The 22,523-nt window shown below is 34.9% G+C and overlaps 4 protein-coding genes across 6 annotated transcripts; 2 read left to right on the top strand and 2 right to left on the bottom strand.

Moving 5' to 3' along the window:
- Positions 1 to 1,374: 1,374 nt before the first annotated feature.
- LOC114718343 (secretory carrier-associated membrane protein 4) lies at positions 1,375 to 7,441 on the top strand. 2 transcript variants are annotated; one of them, XM_028903643.1, is made up of 13 exons: positions 1,529 to 1,611; positions 2,400 to 2,483; positions 3,305 to 3,418; positions 3,502 to 3,564; positions 3,718 to 3,751; positions 3,859 to 3,981; positions 4,377 to 4,439; positions 4,539 to 4,632; positions 4,962 to 5,007; positions 5,090 to 5,157; positions 5,718 to 5,766; positions 6,687 to 6,752; positions 7,088 to 7,441. In XM_028903643.1, exons 2-13 carry the CDS (start codon positions 2,463 to 2,465, stop codon positions 7,118 to 7,120), a joined length of 774 nt encoding a protein of 257 aa, XP_028759476.1. In that variant the 5' UTR covers positions 1,529 to 1,611; positions 2,400 to 2,462; the 3' UTR covers positions 7,121 to 7,441. The 2 variants fall into 2 exon arrangements, with proteins under 2 accessions (XP_028759475.1, XP_028759476.1); XM_028903642.1 differs by lacking the exon at positions 2,400 to 2,483 and having other exon boundaries at positions 1,375 to 1,611.
- Positions 7,442 to 9,802: 2,361 nt separating this feature from the next.
- On the top strand, positions 9,803 to 13,206 carry LOC114718342 (phosphoribulokinase, chloroplastic). The gene is made up of 5 exons (XM_028903641.1): positions 9,803 to 10,502; positions 11,307 to 11,391; positions 11,485 to 11,569; positions 11,689 to 11,933; positions 12,693 to 13,206. Exons 1-5 carry the CDS (start codon positions 9,943 to 9,945, stop codon positions 12,942 to 12,944), a joined length of 1,227 nt encoding a protein of 408 aa, XP_028759474.1. The 5' UTR covers positions 9,803 to 9,942; the 3' UTR covers positions 12,945 to 13,206.
- A 409-nt stretch (positions 13,207 to 13,615) lies between these two features.
- On the bottom strand, positions 13,616 to 16,935 carry LOC114718352 (protein WEAK CHLOROPLAST MOVEMENT UNDER BLUE LIGHT 1-like). Of its 2 annotated transcripts, none has more exons than XM_028903651.1 (3): positions 16,632 to 16,935; positions 15,929 to 16,211; positions 13,616 to 15,502 (listed from the first exon to the last, which is right to left on the bottom strand). In XM_028903651.1, the coding sequence occupies exons 2-3, from the start codon at positions 16,154 to 16,156 to the stop codon at positions 13,898 to 13,900; spliced, it is 1,833 nt and encodes a 610-aa protein (XP_028759484.1). In that variant the 5' UTR covers positions 16,157 to 16,211; positions 16,632 to 16,935; the 3' UTR covers positions 13,616 to 13,897. The 2 variants fall into 2 exon arrangements, with proteins under 2 accessions (XP_028759484.1, XP_028759485.1); XM_028903652.1 differs by having other exon boundaries at positions 15,929 to 16,191.
- A 1,467-nt stretch (positions 16,936 to 18,402) lies between these two features.
- On the bottom strand, positions 18,403 to 22,088 carry LOC114718334 (plastidal glycolate/glycerate translocator 1, chloroplastic). Its single transcript, XM_028903622.1, has 8 exons — positions 21,706 to 22,088; positions 21,308 to 21,623; positions 20,335 to 20,596; positions 20,101 to 20,216; positions 19,574 to 19,683; positions 19,266 to 19,443; positions 19,048 to 19,177; positions 18,403 to 18,714 (listed from the first exon to the last, which is right to left on the bottom strand). The coding sequence occupies exons 1-8, from the start codon at positions 21,979 to 21,981 to the stop codon at positions 18,564 to 18,566; spliced, it is 1,539 nt and encodes a 512-aa protein (XP_028759455.1). The 5' UTR covers positions 21,982 to 22,088; the 3' UTR covers positions 18,403 to 18,563.
- Positions 22,089 to 22,523: the final 435 nt, after the last annotated feature.

Genomic DNA, 22,523 nt, shown 5'->3' with positions numbered 1-22,523 from the left:
TTAACCGACTTTATACTGTTATGAGTTTTCTAATAGTTTAAGGGTTTTTAAAGTTGAGAATTTCATTTATTTCAAGTAAGTAATTAAGTTTATTAATTCTACTCTCTTATCATTTTCCTTTGGTCTAATTAACTGATTAAGGTTATGAAGGTCAAATCCATGCGAATCCTAAGTTGTCCCCTCTATCGTACCTGAAGAGAAACTTTTCAATTTTTACTTGTTAATTTTCTTTGCTTTTTAGTCAATTTTCTTTATTTATCATTTTAATTTTTTTCCTCAAAAAAACCCCCAAAATTGCATTGCATTCATTTAGTTTAATTTAATTTTCATATAGATTTTAGGACATTTGCATCTTGCATTTAGAATTAGAATTTTACATTTTAGTTTAGGTCTAATTTATTGTATTTTTTTCTCACCTAAATTTTTATCTAAAGAAACTCATAACTTGCTCTTTGAAAGTAATGACCTACGTCGATTCTAAATTACAAATTAATTAAGACCTAGTTTAATCGAGTGCTTTAATGACAGAAGCATCATCACATATATATATTGCTTTCGGTGTTTATAAAAACTAGATAATTAATTTGTAAATATTACGCTAAATTAGTTTTTATAATAAATGAGTATTGTTTTTCTTAAAATATTTTTATTAATAATATATATTAGAACGCAAACATTTTAATATGTGCAATTATCATGAAGATTATTTTAAGAAAAAATGTATAAATTTGAGAAACAAAATGAACTCGAGTTTTATATTTATGATTAAATTAAATATCTAATTAACTTTTATATTTAAGATAAGAAGTAGCAGGATGTTATTATGGTACTTTATCAATAACTTTATATATATATGTATATGTGTATAACTGTATATCATTCTTCAATGACTCTTGCTCAATGAATTTCTTAAATGTTATTTTTAATCATTTTTTATATCAATTTATAAGTTAAATTAAAAAGTAATAAATATGAGAAATAAAATTTAATATTTTATAATTAAAACCAAAATCAACCTCCTACTAACTTTTTACACACATATATATTCAGAACTGGAAAAGCATCATAATGAAATTTGATTCAAATTGGAAGAGGAAGAAAAATCCAATTTAATAAAAAAAGATGACATGAGGGAGAGAGAGCTAACATGAGAAGAGAGAGCATGAGGACAGCTCTATATAGAGCTGATGGCAGGTTGAGCCAATAAAATGAATCTAGAGTTCATTATTGTGATGAGAAAGGGAAGAAGAAGAAGAAGATTATCACATCAAAAGGAAAATGAGACCCTCCAAAAGTTCAAGAACATAAATTGATTAGTCAAATGAACTACGATGGCATGGTACGATGCGTAAATATTAGTCAAACGAAGGGCAAAAAGCTAAATTCAATTTCGGATTCACATCCTATTGTGGTATCCCGCGTCGCCTACAAGCCGGAAAACAGATAGAAAAGTGAGAAAGCGCCACTCAGCTCGCTGTCTCCCTCACCCACCCTCTTCCGCATCGTTCTCGGGTCGGCGATTTGTCTCTCTCTTCTGCTAAGTTTGAGGATCTAACCATGCGCTCCCTCGATCCCAACCCGTTCGACGAAGAAGAAGTCAATCCCTTCTCGGTAATCTCTCTCTTTCTTCCTCTCCCAACTTCTGTCTGATACTTATTTATAGTAATTGGCAGATCCGGCCTATTTTTCTTGGACTCTTTTAAAATTGTTAGAGTGCGTAATGCGTGCATGAAATGCTTGAGTTGTGGTTGCTAGATCTTCGCAAGTGCTCAGATTTTAGGGATGTTTTTAAAATTATTTTAATTTGTTATTGAGCCTGATTTGGGTGATATGTACCTTGACCTGGATCTGGAAACCGAATTATCAGCTCTGGTCCGGGTGTAACGTGATTTCCGCGTTTCCCCGTTTTGGATGTGGATATACTTGAGAAAGAGTATGCGACATGGACACTAAGATGACTAGTTTCGGCGAAGCTCATCCGAGAAAAATGTGGATGTTTCTGGTCTCGAAAAATATGGGTAACGATCTCAATTCTGGTGTGTCTGAGATGCTTCGCTGAGCGAATGCACCTACTGGAATGAGGTGCAAACGGACTATTCGTTGCTCGGTCACTGTGACAGCGTTAATGATTGATTATTGACACCTCAGCTTTTTCGGTTGTTGGAGAATCTGAGAATATGACAGAGCTTGAATGACAATATAATTTTTTATTTGTAGTATCAGAACAATTGATTAAGGATGTTTTGTTTGGTAGAATAAGCTAACTTTTTTAATCTTTTGAAAAATATTTTTTATTTGGGATCGCAGAAAAAAATGATTGAGTATTTTTAATCTTTTGTTTTTGTTTTTTAACTTCTGAATCGTTCGTAATGATTGAAGTGATCTCATCGTTTTGTCAGCTCTACATGCAACTAAGCATTGCACGGGGCACATAGTGGTGGTTCAACTTAAAATTTACATTAATGATTCTGTCTCCTGGAAATGTACGAGAAATCAATGTTGGATTTGCTATTAATTGTATAGACGGGATGGTGATATTCTGAACATGTTCTGTGAACGGCTAATTTGGAAATGGACGGGGACTGACTACTGAGTTGTTTGGGTGCATGCCACAAAGGAAAGGGAAGGAAATTAGTTTACGAGGTGTAGATTTGTAAGCCATCTGTGCCTTTCAAGATTTTGATTTTAATTTTAATGTATGATATTGGGAATTCATAGACTTAACTTAAAATCTTCCTTAATTAAAATTATTCAATGACAATTTTACTGTTTGAAAATGCACTATTTGGAGGAAGTGAAAATTGTAGCAATGTTGACCTTCAATTATTCAACACAAGGTAGTCTAACTTGTCTCACCCAAATGATTTTTAGACTGAAGTATAAGCCAGTAAGGGGGAGAAGAGACGATGTGATTCTCTTGCAGAGAAGTGAAAATGGAAAAGCAAAATTGGACATATTCTACTTTTTAAAATCCTGGTTAGTTTGCAGTATTTTTTTTTTTTAATTGAATGAGCTATAGTGCAAATCATGGGTTTTTCTTTTTAAAAAAAGTTAATTTTCCAATAATCCAAAATTTGACAAGACCTCTTGCTAATTCTTTAGGGCAGAAAAATTGCTATAATATTCTTTTTCATGGGAAAAAGTTTCCTTTATTATTATTATTATTTTTTTTTTGGGAGAGGGGTGTAATTATTGGTGCTGAGCACTTAGTGATCATCCTATTCTGTATTGAATGTTTCGTTCCATTTCATTTAAGTCTCGACTTGATGCTTATAGAATCTTTTTGTTGGGCAAAATCTTGCAGAATGGTTCTGGTGCCCCTGGATCAAAGTTACGTGTTCCTCCAGCGGCATCTGAGCCACTTGGCTTTGGCCAACGTCATGATGCTACGGTGGATATTCCATTAGAGAATACAAATGTAATGTTATTGCAAATGCAGAGTTGCTCTTCAAGTTTCCGCTTTTTCTGGGGGGCTAAATTTTTTCTTTGGTGTTTGCATAGGTCTCTAAGAAAAGGGAACAAGAGCTTGCAACTTGGGAAGCAGATCTCAAAAGGAGAGAGCAGGTTAGTATCTCAATTTTTTGAAGTCAAAAAATTTTATACTACTTATATTAGTTAACTGCCTACAAGTTCAAGTTCTTGCTTATGTTATGGACTACATAACTGTGCTGGATCCTTGCTTTTGACTGTCATATGACTTTCTAAATGCACATGCAGGAAATCAAAAGAAGAGAAGATGCAATTGCCAGATGTAAACACTGAGGCTTGAGTTTATGACATGCAATCCTTTTGGTTGACTGTCTTGTCACACTTCTAGATTTATGCTGAGTCAATAACTTACTTTTTTGTGCTCATCAGCTGGGGTTGTTGTTGACGACAAGAACTGGCCTCCATTTTTCCCAATAATTCACCATGACATAGCCAATGAGATACCTGCTCATGCCCAGAGGCTGCAATACCTGGCATTTGCGAGTTGGTTAGGTATGGGAAGTTGAAATTGTTCATCTGTTTATTTATTTGTTTGCATTTATATGTTGTTTTCTTAATGGTTTCGCCCTGAACTTTCTTAATATGGTTATAACATGGTTCTGCACATTTTCTTGTTTTATCTGTAAATGCAGTTCTTCCATTAACTGGTGGATTGCCTCTGTTTTTGCTATTTGAATTTGAATTCTATAAATTCTGGTATTTCTTTTATTTCTCTGCAGTTTGGGTTCGTCAGTAGCCCTTGTGGAACTTTTTCTTACTTTTTCTCTCTCTCATAAGTCATGACTGCTGCTTCTTTATGCTTGTTTAAGTTATAGAACTTTCCCATGCAATTTTTGATTTGAGAATCTAATTCTGATCTCGATTATTTTTTTCTTAAATATTTACAGGGATTCTTCTGTGTCTGGTTTTTAATGTAGTTGCTGTGACTATCTGTTGGATTAGAGGCGGTGGTAAGCTTATATCTACAGTGATACTTTTAAATTTGGATGCTGCCAAGTCTCTGGTTTGTGATGCAATTTGGACCTAATGTTTGAAATTTAAATTTGCAGGTGTTAAAATTTTTTTCCTCGCGGTAATTTATGCTCTGCTTGGAGTCCCTCTTTCATACGTGCTTTGGTACAGGCCCCTTTACCGTGCTATGAGGTAAACTGGAGTGTCGCCATTTTTTTTTTCCCTCACTAACCTTGTTGTCATCCTATTTGCAGACGATTTAATTGTGTAGTTTTATGATTGGTATGATTATTCTTCCTTCTTTAGCATAATTGGAGGAAGAAAATGTAGTAAGAACGTATTGACACCATATGTTTTAGTTCTGGAATAAAAAGGGTTAAATGGGCGAAAAGAAGAAAAGTAAGCAAACATGAAAAGAGCATAGGCATAAGTTTCTGTTTATTTAGTAAAAGGAAATGCTTAGCAAGCATTGGATTGTGCACAATTATTGTTGTTTATGGTTGTTTGTTTATGATATGCAGGACAGATAGTGCACTTAAGTTCAGTTGGTTTTTCCTGTTTTACCTGGTATGTTAATCTGTCACATAATGCTGGTATTCTCATTGATAAATGATTTGCTAGTCCTGTTAATTGCTTTGGGATGATGCAGCTGCATATTGCTTTTTGTGTTGTTGCTGCGATTGCACCTCCAATTGTCTTTCATGGAAAGTCATTCACGTAAGATAAATGCCACCTCTCTGTTTCAAGTTGTGTTGGTTCTGTTAATCTTTGCTTGTGTCTTGTGTCGAGTATAATTATATTATTATGTTTTAAAAAGCCATGATGTGTTGGTTCATAACTGTCGACAAGTTTTTACCATGACTATTGATATTTTCTAACAAAAAATTGGCTTGAATAAGCTTATCTGACAGCGTGAAGATAATCATTTTTACAAGATAAGGAACATGAGTGTTATAAAGTGAAAAAATTTGGCATACTTAGCAGCACTACACATTGTGTGGGAATGCAGATGTATGAAAATTATAAAGTGGCAGTTTTATTTATTTTTTTCCTTTTTTTTTTTTTTGGTCAGGGACTGCTGCATTTCCAAAATCTGTTATTTTGATGTAAAAACGCTACTCACCTGTACTAACTGTTATAAGAATCTATGTTTTGTTTATTGCTTTTAACTTATGGCCAACCTTTTACTTGTTCCAGTAAATGGTAGCTTATAATGCCTTGAGCATATATTTCTTTTCTGTTAACGTGAGTTTATTATCTTAATCGTATGATTTCAGCGGCATTCTTTCAGCAATTGATGTCTTCTCAGACCATGTGTTTGTTGGGGTAAGTTGTATCAGATATGCACATATTAGTATTTATTCTCTTGGGTATAGTTATCTCTAATGGATGTACAAGACTTGTCAGTTATCACTGTTTTAATATTTATGACTTATGACAAGCATTAACGCGTGGACAGAAGTCATTTCTAATTCATACACTGATCCTGAATATTTTATTTTGACAAATTAGATGCATTTACCGATTCACTTATGGAAATGTCTTTCAAACCTACTTATCATATATTTAGAATTTAGTGTTTTAGATGGACTGAGCCATGAAGGCTGTTAGCCTTCTCAGGTTTGTCTAGCCTTTTTCCCATGGAAGAATGATCTGATGCATGAACAAATGACAAGGATAGTTGATGTTGATGTGGTGAGGTTCGGTAAACGTGGGGTTTTCATTTAGTTGAGGTTCGGTAAACATGTGGAGACTGGAAATTTATGGTGCTAGACTGCATGATGCGACTGGTGCCTTTATTCTGTAAGGTATCAGTTTGGTGTTGCATTAAGGGGGTGTTTGGCTAACCCCATAAGTGTTTTTCAGAAGCATTTTTCCGTAAATCGAGACAAACTCCTCTACATATTTACTTCGTATACCGTAAAAGCACTTCTGAATCTATAATTTTGTTCTTCTCCAAACACCCCCCAAGACATTGTTGCTCAAGAACAATTTGAATACCCTTGAAAATTGTAAGATATTGATGAAGTGCTTTTTGAAGCGTGATAGGACTAGTTGAAGTTGCGGGGGGAAAAAATTCAAATTGCATTTGCTAGAATATTGTTTTCGATAGGACTAGATGAAGCTACTGGGGAAAAACATTCAAATTGCGTTTGTTAGAATATTGTTTCAAACTTTGCACCATAGCAATAATCAGGTGCCGTCACCTTTTGTGTATTCTTATCCTATTCTTGGTATTGCTGCAGATTTTCTATTTGGTTGGATTTGCCTTGTTCTGCTTGGAGACTCTTCTAAGCTTGTGGGTGCTCCAGGTGAGGAACAGAATGTTAACATTTTAAGGCATAGGGTTTGGTTTTCTTCTGCTTTTCAGTCAACAATGAGATAATTGATAGATGTATTAGTCTACGCTTTGTCCTTCTCTGCAAAACTGCTTGGGAGACTGAAAATTTTATCTAAAAATTACGTATTTTCTTTTTTCTCGACAAAACTACCGAGTTGACGTAGAGTGAGATTGTCCGTTGCTCATGAGTAGCTGTTAGCCTGAAGATAAGCTAAGCTGAGATTCTTGTGCGCTATAATTTTGTTGGGAATATGTTTCTAATGATACGGCGAGAGATGATTGTTTTCTTTTCTTTCTTGCATGCAGAAAATTTACATGTATTTCAGGGGGAACAAGTGAGGATTTACTTCCAGGTTTCGATCCAATGGCCTCTATACCGTCAGTCACTTCCCAAGGTGGCTTGAAAATTTTTGCCCCTTTCTCTATCATTTTTCTTTCATGCATCCGTACCCTCTTTTCAAACATAGTCGTTGTTTCTGTGTGTATTGTAGTGACTACATTAGACATTAGTTTGTAATGAAAATAGCCGGAGGTTTTGTATCTCTTCTCGTTATTTTATTTTTTTTAAAAAAGAAACCCTCCTGCCTCCCCTCCCCTCTTATTGAAAATTTATGGATGTGGATACTCTCAACTGAGCCTTAATTGATGAACATTAACCATAAAATTGTGATGTACTATCTCTGCTCTTTAATATCAAAGTTGGTTTGACTTTTAATTTGATCTTAAATATAATATTTCAATTCACTTTAGCTTTTATATTTATTTATTTTTTTAAGTTAATCTTTGTAGTAGTTGTACATGTTAAAGATTTTATCAAATGGTAATATTAGTTAATATACTTGATTAGTAAGGATATTTTAAAAAAGATCACTTATTTATTATAAACAACTAATTTAATTAAATTTTTTTAATCTATTTAAATCAGTCAACTAATTTAGATACAAGATAAGGACATTTATTTATTTATTTATTTTAAAAGTGAGTTTATAACACCTTATCGGAGGGATCCAAATCCAAGCTTTATCGCGTGTACAATGGATAAATCCAGCATTTATTAGTTATTCAGGTTCATAATTTTATTTATTTTTATAATTAAAAAAAAAAGACCATTGTAATGACTTCTTTTCAGGGATAAGTCACCATGCGTTTTACTCGTTAAAACGAATCCACCATGTCAGTTTTTATCACCCCCGTCATCTCATGTTCATTGTTAATTAGATTTTACACTAAAGCGCATAAGATATTAACCTTTTATTTCATTTGAGGAAAAGAGAAAGGAGATAAGAGATTTTAATGTGTGTAATTAAAAAAAAAAATATAGTGTTATAAAGTTTTAATTAAAAAAATGTAATAAGAGAGAAAATCAATTAAAATTTTTTAACTTCATTTCTTTTCTTTTCTTTTTTGTGAAATTGAATTCATTCAAATTTTTCCGTCCATGCCATCCTCTTGCTTCTGCTCATAATCAGTAAGGTTTTCTTTGGATTTTAACTTTACAAAGGATAACATTCTGTATAATATTTTCAATGTCAGAAAAATAAATAACACTACCTCCGGTATAGAAAAGAAATGAGTTTTATGCATATTATTTGTCAACAACAATAAATATATAAAGCTAAACATCGTTTTTTTTTCTGACCAGCAAAGCTACACATAGTTTATTTTAATAATATGGCATTTAAGAAATGAATTGTATAAGCCACGTAATATTAGTTTAGGTGGCAAGAGTGAGGTGAGATATAGGCAGAGGATAAGTATTTAAATCTATTTTTATGTAATATAAAAATGAGTTGTACTATTAATAATTTATGAATATTGTGATTGTAATTGTAACATGTTGTAATATATTTATAAATTAATCAATAATTTAATTTTTTTTTTTGGGAACGTAAAAGATGGAGTTTCAAATATACTGGAAATAAAAAACAGAAATTCTATATTCATTCTTATCGCAAATATTCCTCACCTGTGCTTTGTGATTTAAACCCAAGCTACGAGCCATGTTGCACACTTCTTGTTCCATTCTTTCTGAAGGATTTCTTATGTATTGATCACTGTGCTGGAATATAAAACTAAGCTCCCTTCTAAGAAAAAGAATATAACTATCACTCAAATTAAAAAACTATTTGTAGAACAAGTAATTCAGTCCAAATAAAACCTTTCAATTATTCCTTTATAGGTGAAGAAGAGCATTAATTCTTAGAATGTATTACTCTACGCGGCAAGGGTTAAGGTATATACCTTGTCATCCTTAAATTCCATATCGCCCATCCCACTGACTTTCAAGAATTCTGACATTTGTTATCACGATGCATAATATTACAAACAAACTATGGTCATATATATGACAGCAGAGACATGAGGAAATAAATAAAAAGATCCAATTTTTGGTGAAATTGAGTATCACATTTTGGGGGTTATGAAGCATATGCTTATTTACTTTAAATCCATCAATACCTTTGGATTTGTGATTTCATTCCCTTTTTTGGGCTTTTTTTGACTGTTTGAGAGGTTTGTGTGGTCCTTCATGAATTTGCCTTCAAGATAGAGAGATCCACGTGCTTGCTTGCTACTACAACTACAACTACTAACAATAACAGTGAAGGAAACCATAAACAGGCACATAGAGTGGGAGCACTAGTGTCCAAAGTCTAATTGGATGGCTTCTATATCTGCTTCATTTCTCACCCTTAACCCCTCATCCTCAAACAGCCACCATCTTCATGCCACGTGGCACTGCTGATATCCGAATTGCTTCTGATAACCTCTCCTTGATGACTTCTGTCACAGCTCATATAAGCCATATAACCCAAGGAATTCTTTTTCATTTTGGAAATGAATAAGTGACGAGAAATATCTCCCACCAATTCTCTTTTTGTCAAAGTTAAAACGGTGATGAAAAGACGTCTTTAGCCTTTATAGCTTTGAAATGACCTCCTTATCAGTCCAAAAACAAGGGGTAGCAGTCACAATTCTAATTTTTTGCCAAGTAGCCTTGACCTCTAATTTTATTTGTGTTCCAAACTCCTCCTCCTCCTTGGAATGTTATCCCCAAACTCTCACACTAATCCTCAAAATTCTTAAACTCACTCCCTCTCTCTCATTCCTCTTAAGTTCTTCCTCCTAAGAGAGACAGAGAGAGAGGGAGACTGAGAGAGAAAATGGCAGCTTGCACAGTGTACACAACACAATCTCTCAACACAAATTGTTCCTTCACAACCCGATCAAAAACCCACCTGGGTTTTCACCAAAAACAGGTTCTTTTCTACAGAAGCAGAACCAGCAGCAACAACAATAGCAGCAGCAGACGATGGGTGATAACATGCGCTGCAGGTGACTCACAGACAGTGGTGATTGGTCTAGCAGCAGACTCAGGATGTGGGAAAAGTACCTTCATGAGGAGGCTTACCAGTGTGTTTGGAGGCACAGCAGAACCACCAAAAGGAGGGAATCCAGATTCCAACACACTCATAAGTGACACAACCACTGTGATATGTTTGGATGATTATCACTCACTTGACAGAAATGGAAGGAAAGAGAAGGGAGTCACAGCACTTGACCCAAGAGCCAACGATTTTGATCTCATGTATGAACAAGTTAAGGCCATCAAGGAAGGAATTGCTGTGGAAAAACCCATTTACAACCATGTCACTGGTCTCTTGGACCCACCTGAGCTCATCAAGCCACCCAAGATCTTGGTCATCGAAGGCTTGCACCCAATGTAAGTACCACCATTAATTCTTGATCCGATCTTTCAACAAACTTGTGTTTTTCTTCATCCTTTTGAGTGATTTTTAATGTAAGATGGAAGGGAAACTTTTAGAGAACCAGGTGCCGGTGAGGATGATGGAGTTTATTACATTTGTTTCGGAGGTTGTCTGTGAGGGATTAAGATAGAGTGGAAGCCCGAGAGATACGGGTGGCTGAAGGAGAAGATACCTTATCTATATATGATGGATTTTGTATGGACGAGGAATTGCTAGCGACTTTGCAACCTTATCATGGTGGGCCACCATATATACGTGTGGTCCTTGTCACCTTGATATGGATGTATAAGTATCTTTTGATGCAATGCCCCTATCAGTTTTTGGGACATGGGTTATACAATCTTTCACGACAACATTTTCAAGGTGTACAAAGTAGAACACACTAACATCGTCTGAGTCTTACGTGGACGGCATAGAATAATTGGAAGACCCAAAAAAAAAAAAAAAAAACTGCGTGTGTCTTCATATATTTATGATCCGTTGGATTATTATTATATTTCGGTTCGACATCCACTATTGGCTTCAGAGAACCAAAATTTTTTTCCGAATAAGTAGAATGTTTGAACTTCCTTAACTTTTGGGTCAAGCTCTGAGATACTTTTTTATTGGTCATATTTAATATTTTATTTTTGTCGCGAAATTATGCCATCTTCAAAGACTTAGTTTGGGTGACTAATAAAATGGAATTAAAGGATGGAGATATTTGCAAAATAAAGATGGTGTAAGTTTTGACATGAAAATTTTGTTGGTTGTGGTAGGTTTGATCCTCGTGTCAGAGAACTATTGGACTTCAGTATCTACTTGGACATCAGCAATGAGGTGAAATTCGCCTGGAAAATTCAGGTGAAAGCACTAAAACACATTACAAATTGTTCATCAACTCAAAAGCTTAAAACTTTGCAATTTTTGCTTATTTGGATCTAACAATTATTGCAGAGAGACATGGCAGAACGTGGGCATAGCCTCGAAAGCATCAAAGCTAGTATCGAAGCAAGAAAACCCGACTTCGACGCTTATATTGGTAAACAAAACTTACATTTATATATCTGTCAAGTTCAAAACTATATAGATAGATTTTCAAGCACTTGAAAAAATGAAGATACCAAAATGACTTGGGTGTGATTGTGGTGGTGGATTCAGATCCTCAGAAGCAATATGCAGATGCAGTGATAGAAGTGTTGCCAACACAATTGATACCAGACGATAATGAAGGGAAGATATTGAGAGTGAGATTGATACAGAAAGAAGGGGTTAAGCATTTTAGCCCAGTTTACTTGTTTGATGACGGCTCTACCATTTCCTGGATTCCTTGTGGAAGGAAGCTCACTTGCTCTTACCCTGGCATCAAATTCTTCTATGGTCCTGAAACTTACTATGGTCATGAGGTATGTTTACCAACTCCTTTAGAGAAGCTTGTGATATTCTTTTCTTTTTTTTTGTAAATTACTCATTCTCATTCTTAATATAATAATTAGATAACTAATTTGTGAATATTAAAAAATTATTTAAATTAGTTATTTGAAAGCAATGCACTTCTTAATATAACAACTAAATAACTAATTTGTGAATATTAAAAAAATTAATTAAATTGGTTATTTGTAATAAATTTATATTGGTTTATGTGGAATATTATTTCTAATTATAAATCATTACTCTTGATAGAAAACCCTTATGGTGGGCAACCATTAGGAATATTTTGGAGAAAAGTTATAAATTTAAAAGACAAAATAGATTAAAATTTTATGTTATGATTAAAGTGAATTTTTTATCTAACTCTTATATTTAGACTTGAAGCAATACTTTGAAAACCTCTTAATAATATATACAATTTTGGGCAAATATATTGATAACCTTTTTAATGCATACATTCTCTCTCATTTAAGTATTTCTCCTTTACACCCCCCCAAAAAAGTATATTTACACTATTTAATGAAAAGAGTATGAATAACATGGTACTCGGAATATGTAATAATTTCTTGTGAAATCTGCTATATAACCAGATTCTGAACTATTATTCTGAGTATCAATCTAAAGGTTTGTGATATTATGCAGGATGAGGTATCCATATATGTATCTTTTTCAGCTCGCTTCACCCAATAACTTGAGTGTCTTTTTGGCTTTCTTTTGTCATGTGTATGCTATAGGTATCAGTTGTAGAGATGGATGGGCAGTTTGACAGACTAGATGAGCTAATATACGTTGAGAGCCATCTAAGCAACCTGTCAACCAAGTTCTATGGAGAAGTTACACAACAAATGTTGAAGCATGCGGAATTTCCCGGCAGCAACAACGGCACAGGTCTTTTCCAAACCATAGTTGGCTTGAAGATCAGAGATCTGTTTGAGCAGATTGTAGCAAGCAGGTCTCAGACACCAGTAAAAGCAGCTAAAGCTTAAAAAAAAAAAAAACTGCCTTCTGTAAACATGTTGGAAGAAGGCATGCAATGAATCCTTAAAATGAGTTCTTTTCATGTTTTGCACTTCTTCCTCCTGTGTCTCCTATGTTGTTTTTCTGGTCTTGGGCTGTTCCTCTTGTTAATGAGAACCGTTCTGCATGTACTTATTTGATCTGTTGTAACTCATGACATAGAGAAGCAAAAGTAGAGATGAGTTTTCGGTTTATAAGTCCACAGAAGAGTGAAACTCGCTTTTCTTTTTATCTACTCCAGTTATTTCTATGTATTATATTTTTTCTTAATGGGTATTGAACTCTGTCTACATGAATGTTATTTAAATAAGAATGGAAACAAATAATTTGAAAGGCCCAGTAACTTTACACGCATTAATTCAAAATTTGAAGAACTCTTCCAGCGGTATAACTTTCACATCACCACCAATAACCAATACGTAGGCCACTATTTGCTCAGAGCATGAAAAGTTTGAGATTTTATATGATCTTGAGCCTAAAATTAATTGCATAATCATGACATGCATCATATTTAAGGAAAATTTTCTCAGGGGAAAAGAACAGTTTATGATGCTTAAATGAAGATCTATCAGCAAAACGGTAATTTAAAATAAAAAAACTCAAATTCAATTCAAGAAGGAAAAATAAAATAAGAAAACAGAGTAAAAACAAAGAATAATTGAATAGCTACAGCCTATATATAATAAAAAATCATCTTATTATCTTTTTACAACCAAGAACTTGATAGAAAAGCATGTGTCCCCAGAATTCACAGCACATACAGATTCCAGAGTTCCACCGGGTGAGAATCAAGTCCTATCAACCATGCCTACAAGTATATCAAACAGACACATGTTTGCAGCATTGGTCAAATCAAACAATTGTACCTCATGTGAGGAAAATTGCGAAAGATGGGAGGTAGGACTACTGTAAAAGATTAAGTTCACTTAGTTGGATGGGTTTTTCTTCTGGAAAAGAACATGGCAATCTTTGATGACAATGACTTCTTCTTCTTTTTGGTCTTTGTTTCTAAGGATGGTCCAGTGCCCTTTTTGTTTGTAGGTTGGTCCAATTTTTTGGGTTCTTGCTTTCCATCAGAACCAGACTTGGAATCTTTGTTCTGATTTACTGTTCCTTGGGTTTCTTCACTGGCATTTCTTCGTTGCTCTTGGTCAGCCCTCCAAGTTCTCAACTCTTGTTCTACACCTAATTTTCCTTCCTTTGCCTTCTCAGCTTTCTCGGTCACTTCCTTCAGCATTTTCCTTCTTTCAGCCAACTCTTGATTTAATTCTTCCAACCTCATCAAGCTTCTCAATTCAGACTCCTTAGCCATATCAATCTGAGAATTAGCAGCCAAAATCCTCTTATTGGCTTGCTCATTTGCTTCATGGGCAAGCTTACAGAGATGATCATATTGCTCCATTGAAAGTGTCACCTCAGAGGGAGATTCTGCATTACTGTTGCTTCTAGCTGATTCACTCTCTTGCAATGCTTTACTTGCTTCCATTGCTGACTTTTCAGAAGACTTGACAGCCTCTAGCTCCTTTTGTGCTGCAAGTAGTCTACTTTCCATCTCATTTGCTTTGGCCTTTGCTTGTTCAGCCTCTTCCTTTGCTTTCTGCAGCCTTAAATGAGCTTCCTGAGCAAGCATCTTTGCCTGATCAGCCTCTTGGGCTGCCTCTTCCAGTTTCTCAGGCAGCTCAATCATCTTCTCTCTGGCTTCTTTCTCCTTCTTCTGAACCAAAGCTACTTCAGATTGAGTTCTGTCAAGTTCATCTTTGAGAGATGCAACTGCAGCAGACGCCATTTCCTCCCTTTGCCTAATCACGGCACTAACAGATTTTTCCTCTTCAAGTTCTGATTTTAACGATAGGGAAGCTACCCTCAAGTAGTTAACCTCAGCAGTTTCTTTTGCTATTTTGCGTTTTACTTCCTCAAGTTCCTTTCTTTGTTCTTCATCATACTGCTGCTTCAATTTTGTCTCTTCTAGTTTGACTTTCAAATCAAGCAGTAAAGAAGAAGATGCATCCAGTTTTGATCTGAGATCTCCAACCATGGCTGCTCTTGTTCTTTCTGTCTCAAATTTTAAGTTGTTGGTTTGCGTGGACTCCAATGACTCCTTAGTAGTAATGAACTCAAGAGCCAAATCTTCCACTGTCTTCTCAACCTTTTTAGATTCAGCAACAGCCTCTTCAGCTTCTTTAATAGCTTTCTCACTTTCAATCACCATAGAAGCAAAATCCTTACGCAGTGATTCCAGTTCCTCTTCTATGGCTTTCAAATCTGAAACTGCAGCTGCATGCATGGCTTCATCAATCTCAAGTTGAGCCTTAGCAGCAATACTAGCTTCATTTTCGATGTTCTGCTCCATCTCTTGAACTTTGAGCCTCATAAGTTCTGAATCTTGCTTAGCCTGATGTTCCTCCTTTTGTGCCTTCTCAAGGCTGAGTTTCAATTCATCTATAAGTTTCAAAGTCCTTCCCAAATCCTCATTAGGTAGTTGGTTCTCCTCTGATTTTTCAAGTTTTGCTTCTGCAAACCTGATCCTCTGTAAAAACAGGAAACAAATAGTGGTTCTTGATATTCAACCTCAATGTTGCTCACACAAAAATTCAACCTCAATGTAAACTGAACCAAAATTGTGTTCATCCCATGAAAGTACGAATATATGCTAAACCTTTGAGGATGTAAATACCAGGCCGAAAATGTGATTTCAGTATCTTAACTCTGCATCAAGTTCCATTTTTAACTTATACTTCAATTTTAATTGATTCATATACCGTCTTTGCTATTCAAATGCCATCAACTTTACAAGGCAAACAAAATAGCAAAGAGATTTATTTCCGAATGACTTCTTAAATTTAATGTGTTAAGCAAATGGAGCGAGGTGTAAACCCCAAAAAGACGAAATACATTTAAAAAAACCAAAAAGTAAACAGAACTAAAAGCAATCAACCGCGTAAGTCAGATATACCTCCATACTCATGGCTCGATTGGCTCTCCAGTCTACAGTTCCTCCAAATTTGGAAACAGCTTCTTTGACAGATTGGAAAGGTGCTGCTGTATCAATAACGCGTTTCTTCGCATTGACATGATCAGAAGGCTTTGGAGAAAACTCTGTTCCCACTTCCCCAGCAGCCTGATCAACAATAATTGAGGGTTCCGAAAGTGGCATCTCTTCAATAATTTTCACACCATCCATTTCAATTTAGCACCTGGGATCTCCTGAAGGATGGTCTGAAACCCAAGATAAATATCTATAAAACGCAGAGATTCAAGGAAAGAATCATTTACCAACAAACAATTGCTTCAGAAGAAGAAAAACGATGTTCAATAACAAATAAAATTAACTAAAAATGAATGAATGGGAAAAAAAATTCCATTGTGCTCCAGCAGTGGCCTAAATATCAATGTAATGTGAGAGAGTATAATTTTGTGCCATTCTACCGTTTCTATGCGTGGTAAAATAATAAGAATTCAACAACACAAATATGACAAACGATAAGACCGTCCTCATCAATATGAAAATTCGTATCATATCCAATATCAATACTAAGTATGTGTTTTTTTGCAATCAGGCTGATGCTATAACACAATTCTGAAGATAGGTGATAGCTTCGACGTAGTACACAAAAAAATAAAGGACAGAAAGCCAAGAAAAAGGTAGTAAAAGAGACCTTGGACTTGGAAGGAAAGAGAACCCAGAATGCAATAGAAATGGACGAGCTAGAGAAGAGAGGTAATTATAGCGAAGCGGATCCCAGAAGAAGCAATGTGGATAAGGAGAAGCATGGAAACTTCTCCTCCGCTGTCAGGCGACGAACAAGGAAAGAACAACGCAGCGCGATAGGGTTTGTTGATCCGCCTCCAACTCAGAAAGACGATCACCTTCGCCTAAAATGGCACCTCTACGACAACAAATTGGCCTTCCTACACGTGTTGGGTCTTCATTCTTCCTCCTCCTTCCTCCACCACCCTTCACGTTCATGGTAATCTCCCGCCTTCTAAAATTATCACCAGAATTCTCGTGGAATCAGCTCTGACTTTTGACCACTACTTCTCATGTCTCACGTTGAACTAACCAACGATTTAGAACATAATTATTCCTTCTTTTGATGAAATGAAAGAAACACGTCATTCATTACATTCAGCCCAAAAACAGAAATGTATTTTTGAGAAAATTAATTCTATTTCACAACATTTTCAAAATACCAAATTGATTTGATAGAGTAATTTGATATTTTTAATATGGAATCATTAATTTGTCATTTATAAATTTTAAAGATATTTTCTTATCATTTTTCCTAAAATTAAGGGAAAATATGTAAGCATATTAATACTACCTCTAATCCTCAACGGGTCCGTTTGGATCAGCGATTAGAAAAGTAGCTTATTAAAAAAGTAGTTTAAGGAGAAGTGAAGTTGGGTAAAAAAAAAGTGAAGTTGGGTAAAAACTAAATTAGATAAGCTAAATTGTGTTTGGATTGGAGTTCAAAAAAGCTAGTTTGTAAAAGTGAGATTAGTAAAAGGTTATTTGAATTATGGTTGAGTAAAAGTAAGTTTGGTTGTAAAATAACCAAAATAGGTATGAGTTTTAATAAATAATGAAACATGATTAAAAAAAATGATTTCACATAATACAATAAAATTAAAATTTAATGAGTGAATTAAATTTTAAAACTTTAGAAAAATCATAAAAAGTATTTTAAATATAAAGTGAAATGTGATAAACAAATAAATTGAAATAATACAATTAATTTAATTTAATTTAATGTAAAAAAGTAAAATTTAATAAGTAAATTAAAATTGAAAATATAAGAAAAATAAAAAAAAATTACTGCCAATGGTTGTGAATTATGGAAGATCGTAAAAAAGGAAGAACATATAAGCTCTTAAAGTGATCCAATAAGCTACAAAATGGAGTTTGAACCTGAACGTACGTTTTCCAGCTTAAAAAACATAAGCTACTTTTTTATTTAAGCCCAGCCAAACACCTATCTATTTTCCAATCAGACTTATAAGTGAAATAAACTAATTTTGAGCCCACAAAAGCCCTGCTAAACAGGCTCAATATAAAAACTAGTTGACTAATTTAAATAGATTAAAAAAGTTTATTAAGTTAGTTATTTGTAATAAATCAATGTTGTCTTTTCTAAAATACATTTACTGATCATGTGTGTTAGCTAAAATTATTATTTGATAGAATATTTAACATGTGCAATTATTATAAAGATTACTTTGAAAAAAAAAAAGATAAATATGAGAGACAAAGTAGATTGGAATCTTATATTTAGAACCAAATTAAAAGTCAAACTAACTCTTATGCAAAAGATAGAAAGTAGTATACTTCTCCATTAAAAGTTTACATGCTTGTTCATTATTTGCTTTTGTTATTATTGTTGTTATTATGCACACCCGGTCTAAATCAATTTAAGGCATAAATTAACATCAAAATAAGAAACTGTTTGCACAGTTTATTACACAAATGAACGGATGGCTTATTACATGCAACGAGGTTCTTAGAAAAGGATGGCTCTGTAAATTAGTGTTGTCGTCTCTGACAATGCCTCAGGCGGTTTACAAGAGTGGAGATGCTGGAGCCCTCAGATTCAGCCAACAACAGCAAGCAAGCTTTGCCTAACAACAGGAATGGAGCAAAGAATAGATCCAAAGATACCGTTCAGACCATAAGCAATGGCACAAAATGGCAGAGCCTCAGGTTCCTTCGCAGACAGTGCTGCAGTTCCAAGTCCATGAGCACTGTTTTAAATCATTCAAGAGGTTTGTGTCAGAGAAAGTGTTTCAAAATTTTCTAAATAAAAAGTAAGTCTGTAATTTCAATGACACTTCAAGAAGGTCATTATAATTCAGTTTCCCTTTTATAACCCAGTTCTCTTCAGCACGCCATAATCTTAATGAAAAACCTCAGTTTTCTCTTTCTGTGCAACCACTAATCAGCTAAGATTAAAAAGGTCGCCTCGGAAACATGCTGAGCATGATTCAGGAAGGAAAAGCATTGATAACCTCAGTCTATGAAATATTAGAAGAGATGTTTTTGGACGAGTATGTGTGATTATGAATTACAGAATATACCTCGATGCAGTTGCAATTCCTCGAGCGATTGGATCGCGAAAACGAAATTTATCAAGCGTTGCTTGCACAAAATTTGCCCCAACCAGACCAGTTACTACAACCACAGCTGCTGTCAGAGATGAATTGGTACCTACAAGCAACGGGAGCAAATTTTAAATATAGAACCTCAAAGCACAATGGTGATCAAGATATGGTTTCAGGGCAGACATAATATGTACCTTCAAATAAAGACACAATGCTAAGGGCCAATGCAACAGTTATACATCTGGGTAGAATGGAAACGGTCAAAGATTGCTCTAATCCCACGAGACGTCCGACAAGAGCAGTTGAGTACAATGAGAATACAGTTGCGACTATAACGGAGGTGAAGATCTCAGCTGCATGCCTTTTTACAAGCTGGAAATAATATACCAATCAACAGGATGGCTTGGCCACATTAAGGAGAGAGGCGATTTTTTTTTTTTTTCCAAACTCCATTTCATTGCTGCATTACTGCATTTATTTCATTTGAAAACTAGATAGTTACCTTTCTTTGTTTGAACATAGAGAAGGCAAAAGAGAGAATGACAGATCCCAAAAATCCCATTAAAATGTCACCAGCTCCAGGGTTAGAGGATACCTTCGTAAGGTAATATCCTGTGTGTAGAAAGAAGAGTCACAAAACAAAATAATAAAAAATATATTTTTCTGAAAGCCAGACTCAGACTCACACATTGCAGGCATAGGATTTTAAAACTTCAAAACAAATTTACGTTACCATACTAAATCTTTTATAAATTTGCATCACTTTCAGCCTAGAGTAATAGTAAACCGAGTTAGCTGGATCTAGTTCAAAAGTCCCCCTTGACAGATTTTCTTTGAAAAGCTAAATGATGCAGTTTTTTTTTTTTAAAGAAAAAATTATGATCAATTCACCATCCAACTTAGCAATAAACTAGAAATTACAATCATAAATCATAAAGTATATGCAGGAGTAGTTGTATTTCTACTGAATCATCCTGAATTTAAATATCTTTTAATAATTTAGTGAGTTAAGCAGTTAGCATTAAATACCTAGAACAGGCTCAAACCCCAACTTCGAAGCATATCCAAAAGCCAAAGCTGTCACATCTGCTGAAAGTGCACAGCAAATGATTGGATGTAATACTTTCTTCATATCTGATGGCAACCTGGAAGTTTAATATATATACATATATATATGAAAGAAAGGATGATAATAATCTCTTATAGGAACAAAGATCAAGACCTTGTTATTATGTAGATACACAAGTGAACGAAATTTTTTACCCAGAACCGACCATGTAGCCCAACACTGTGGATGCAAGTAAGAAAGGAAGACAGGTTCTGGCACTTGTACCCAGTGCAGTGGGGTAAAATAATGCAGACACAAATGATACAACGAGAATCCCAGTCCAAGCCCACACTTCAAGGGGAGAAAATGGGGAGGGTTTTTTCATAGGCTCAGCATCTATCATTTCTGTCTTCACAGCTTTTCTTACTGCTATAGCTGTGAAACCAGCAACCAATAGTGTAGCCAGCCAACCCCCAACTGCATAACACAGACAAATATCAGCATGGCATTTGAATGAAAGTATAACAACACAACACAACTTAGGCACATCAGACATGGCATATCAGGAAAAGAAAAACTAAGTAGGAGTGCTGATTCAAGTTTGAGTGAATTGATATTATAGTCCTTCAAAGACTACATTGTCTCAATTTAGTCCAACAAAAATTAATGTCCAATTCTAGTCCTTCAAATAATATTTGTTATAAAAAAGTTCTCATGTTAAATCCATAAAAATATTAATTTGACCATCAAAATGATGTGTTTCATAAACTCAGCTCAATATAAAGTTTGAGAAAAATGCTTGGGCAATATTATGACGGCCACCACATCACTCACTCAATCAAATAACATCACTTTGTCCCATTAATTATGCACTAATGAGCTTAACATGAAGATTATTTTAGAATAGAAGCAATCTTTGGAAGACTAAAATGAGACTCTTGATTTTTTAGGGACCAGATTGAGGCAAAGTATATTTGGGTAACTTTTGGAGGACCAAACGATCAATTGATTCTTCAAGCAATGAAAACAGCGTAAAGCGGCAAACTAAACGACGAATCTAACTTGTGCAGATCAACCAATTCAAATAAAACAGTATGCGTTCCATCTACATATAGTGAAAGGGAAAAAAACGAAGATTCCACAGACAGTAAAAGAAATAGTAGGACGACTCAGAGAATATTCACCAACCTACAATAAGGCTAATCTTGATGCCCGAAGCAGCTGGAATATCTTTAACAGAAAGGGGCAAGATAACCAAAGATGGAACATAGAATAAGGGGAGCCATCTCTGAATGAACAAAAGCGCCGGTTCGAAGAAGTTCATTAAGGCTGTGGCTGCAGATGGCACAGTGGAATCAAGAATTATCAAAACGGAAAATATACAAAACATCCCAAACAGTGCGCTAGGGAATTTAATCGCAGCAGCCAGGAAGGCTTTCTTAAGATATTTGTCCATCGCAAGAATAAGGCCCAACGAGACAAGCAAATGCAATAGCCCAAACACCTGGAGTACATTGAAGCAAAACAAAATAAGACCAGCTCTTTAACCGGCACAAACCCAATTAAACATCGAAACAGAGTCGCACATTTTGGCCAATTGTGGAAGTTTTTCCACTGTCAGTTTCCGCCGATTTTGTCAGAAGTTCTCGACTTCTGCAATTCTCTTGAGTACGCGTACGCAAAAAGCTGGAATTGAATCCAGAACCTCCAATGGGTACGACTGAGCTTTGCAAAATGGAATGCCTTTGTGAGCTTCGAACGCCATTGAGAGCAACTACTGGTGACTTGACAAGATATTTGGGATGACGAGGGTTGATGGAAGAAAGAGATAAATTATGGGATATGACCATAGAGGTCGCCATGGGATCGGCGAGGGAGGTGAGGCACTGGATACTCCCGAAGAGAAAACATTCACGCTAGTAATTACGTGGGTCCCGAAAGAATTTGAATGGACGAAAAAAGAGGTCAATTGAATAGGATGAGATTGGGGTTGAAATTTTTTAGCAAGCAGTATGAACCCCAACGGGAATTTTAAATATCAGTTACTCTATATAGGTACAGTGAGGCATTGACTCTCCTCCTTCTTGTTCGGGTAAACAGGAAGCATTCAGTTGAAATGAAAGTTCTTTGTATGTGCGCACGCGCGCGCACATTGTTATAAAGCCCAGTGAATTTATATTAGTGGACTAATGTCCATGTTATAGAAGCAAGCAAGAAAAATTATTCACTCTTGTAAAAATATACATTATTTTTCTTAAAATACCTCTTTAGTTATTTTTAGATTTGTAAAACAAAGTAAATTTATATTTAGATTGCCTTTTATATATAAGTTAGTTTGCAAAATTAGAATTTGTTTGAATTATAATATAATTGAATAAATAAGTTTAGTTTGTAACATCACCAA

This window comes from Neltuma alba, unplaced genomic scaffold (genome assembly GCF_004799145.2).
Source record: "Neltuma alba isolate B1F8T4 unplaced genomic scaffold, ASM479914v2 tig00011831_pilon, whole genome shotgun sequence".
Lineage (NCBI taxonomy): Eukaryota > Viridiplantae > Streptophyta > Magnoliopsida > Fabales > Fabaceae > Neltuma > Neltuma alba.
Note: the sequence above shows the minus strand (reverse complement) of the source record. Positions and strands in the feature narration are given on the sequence as shown.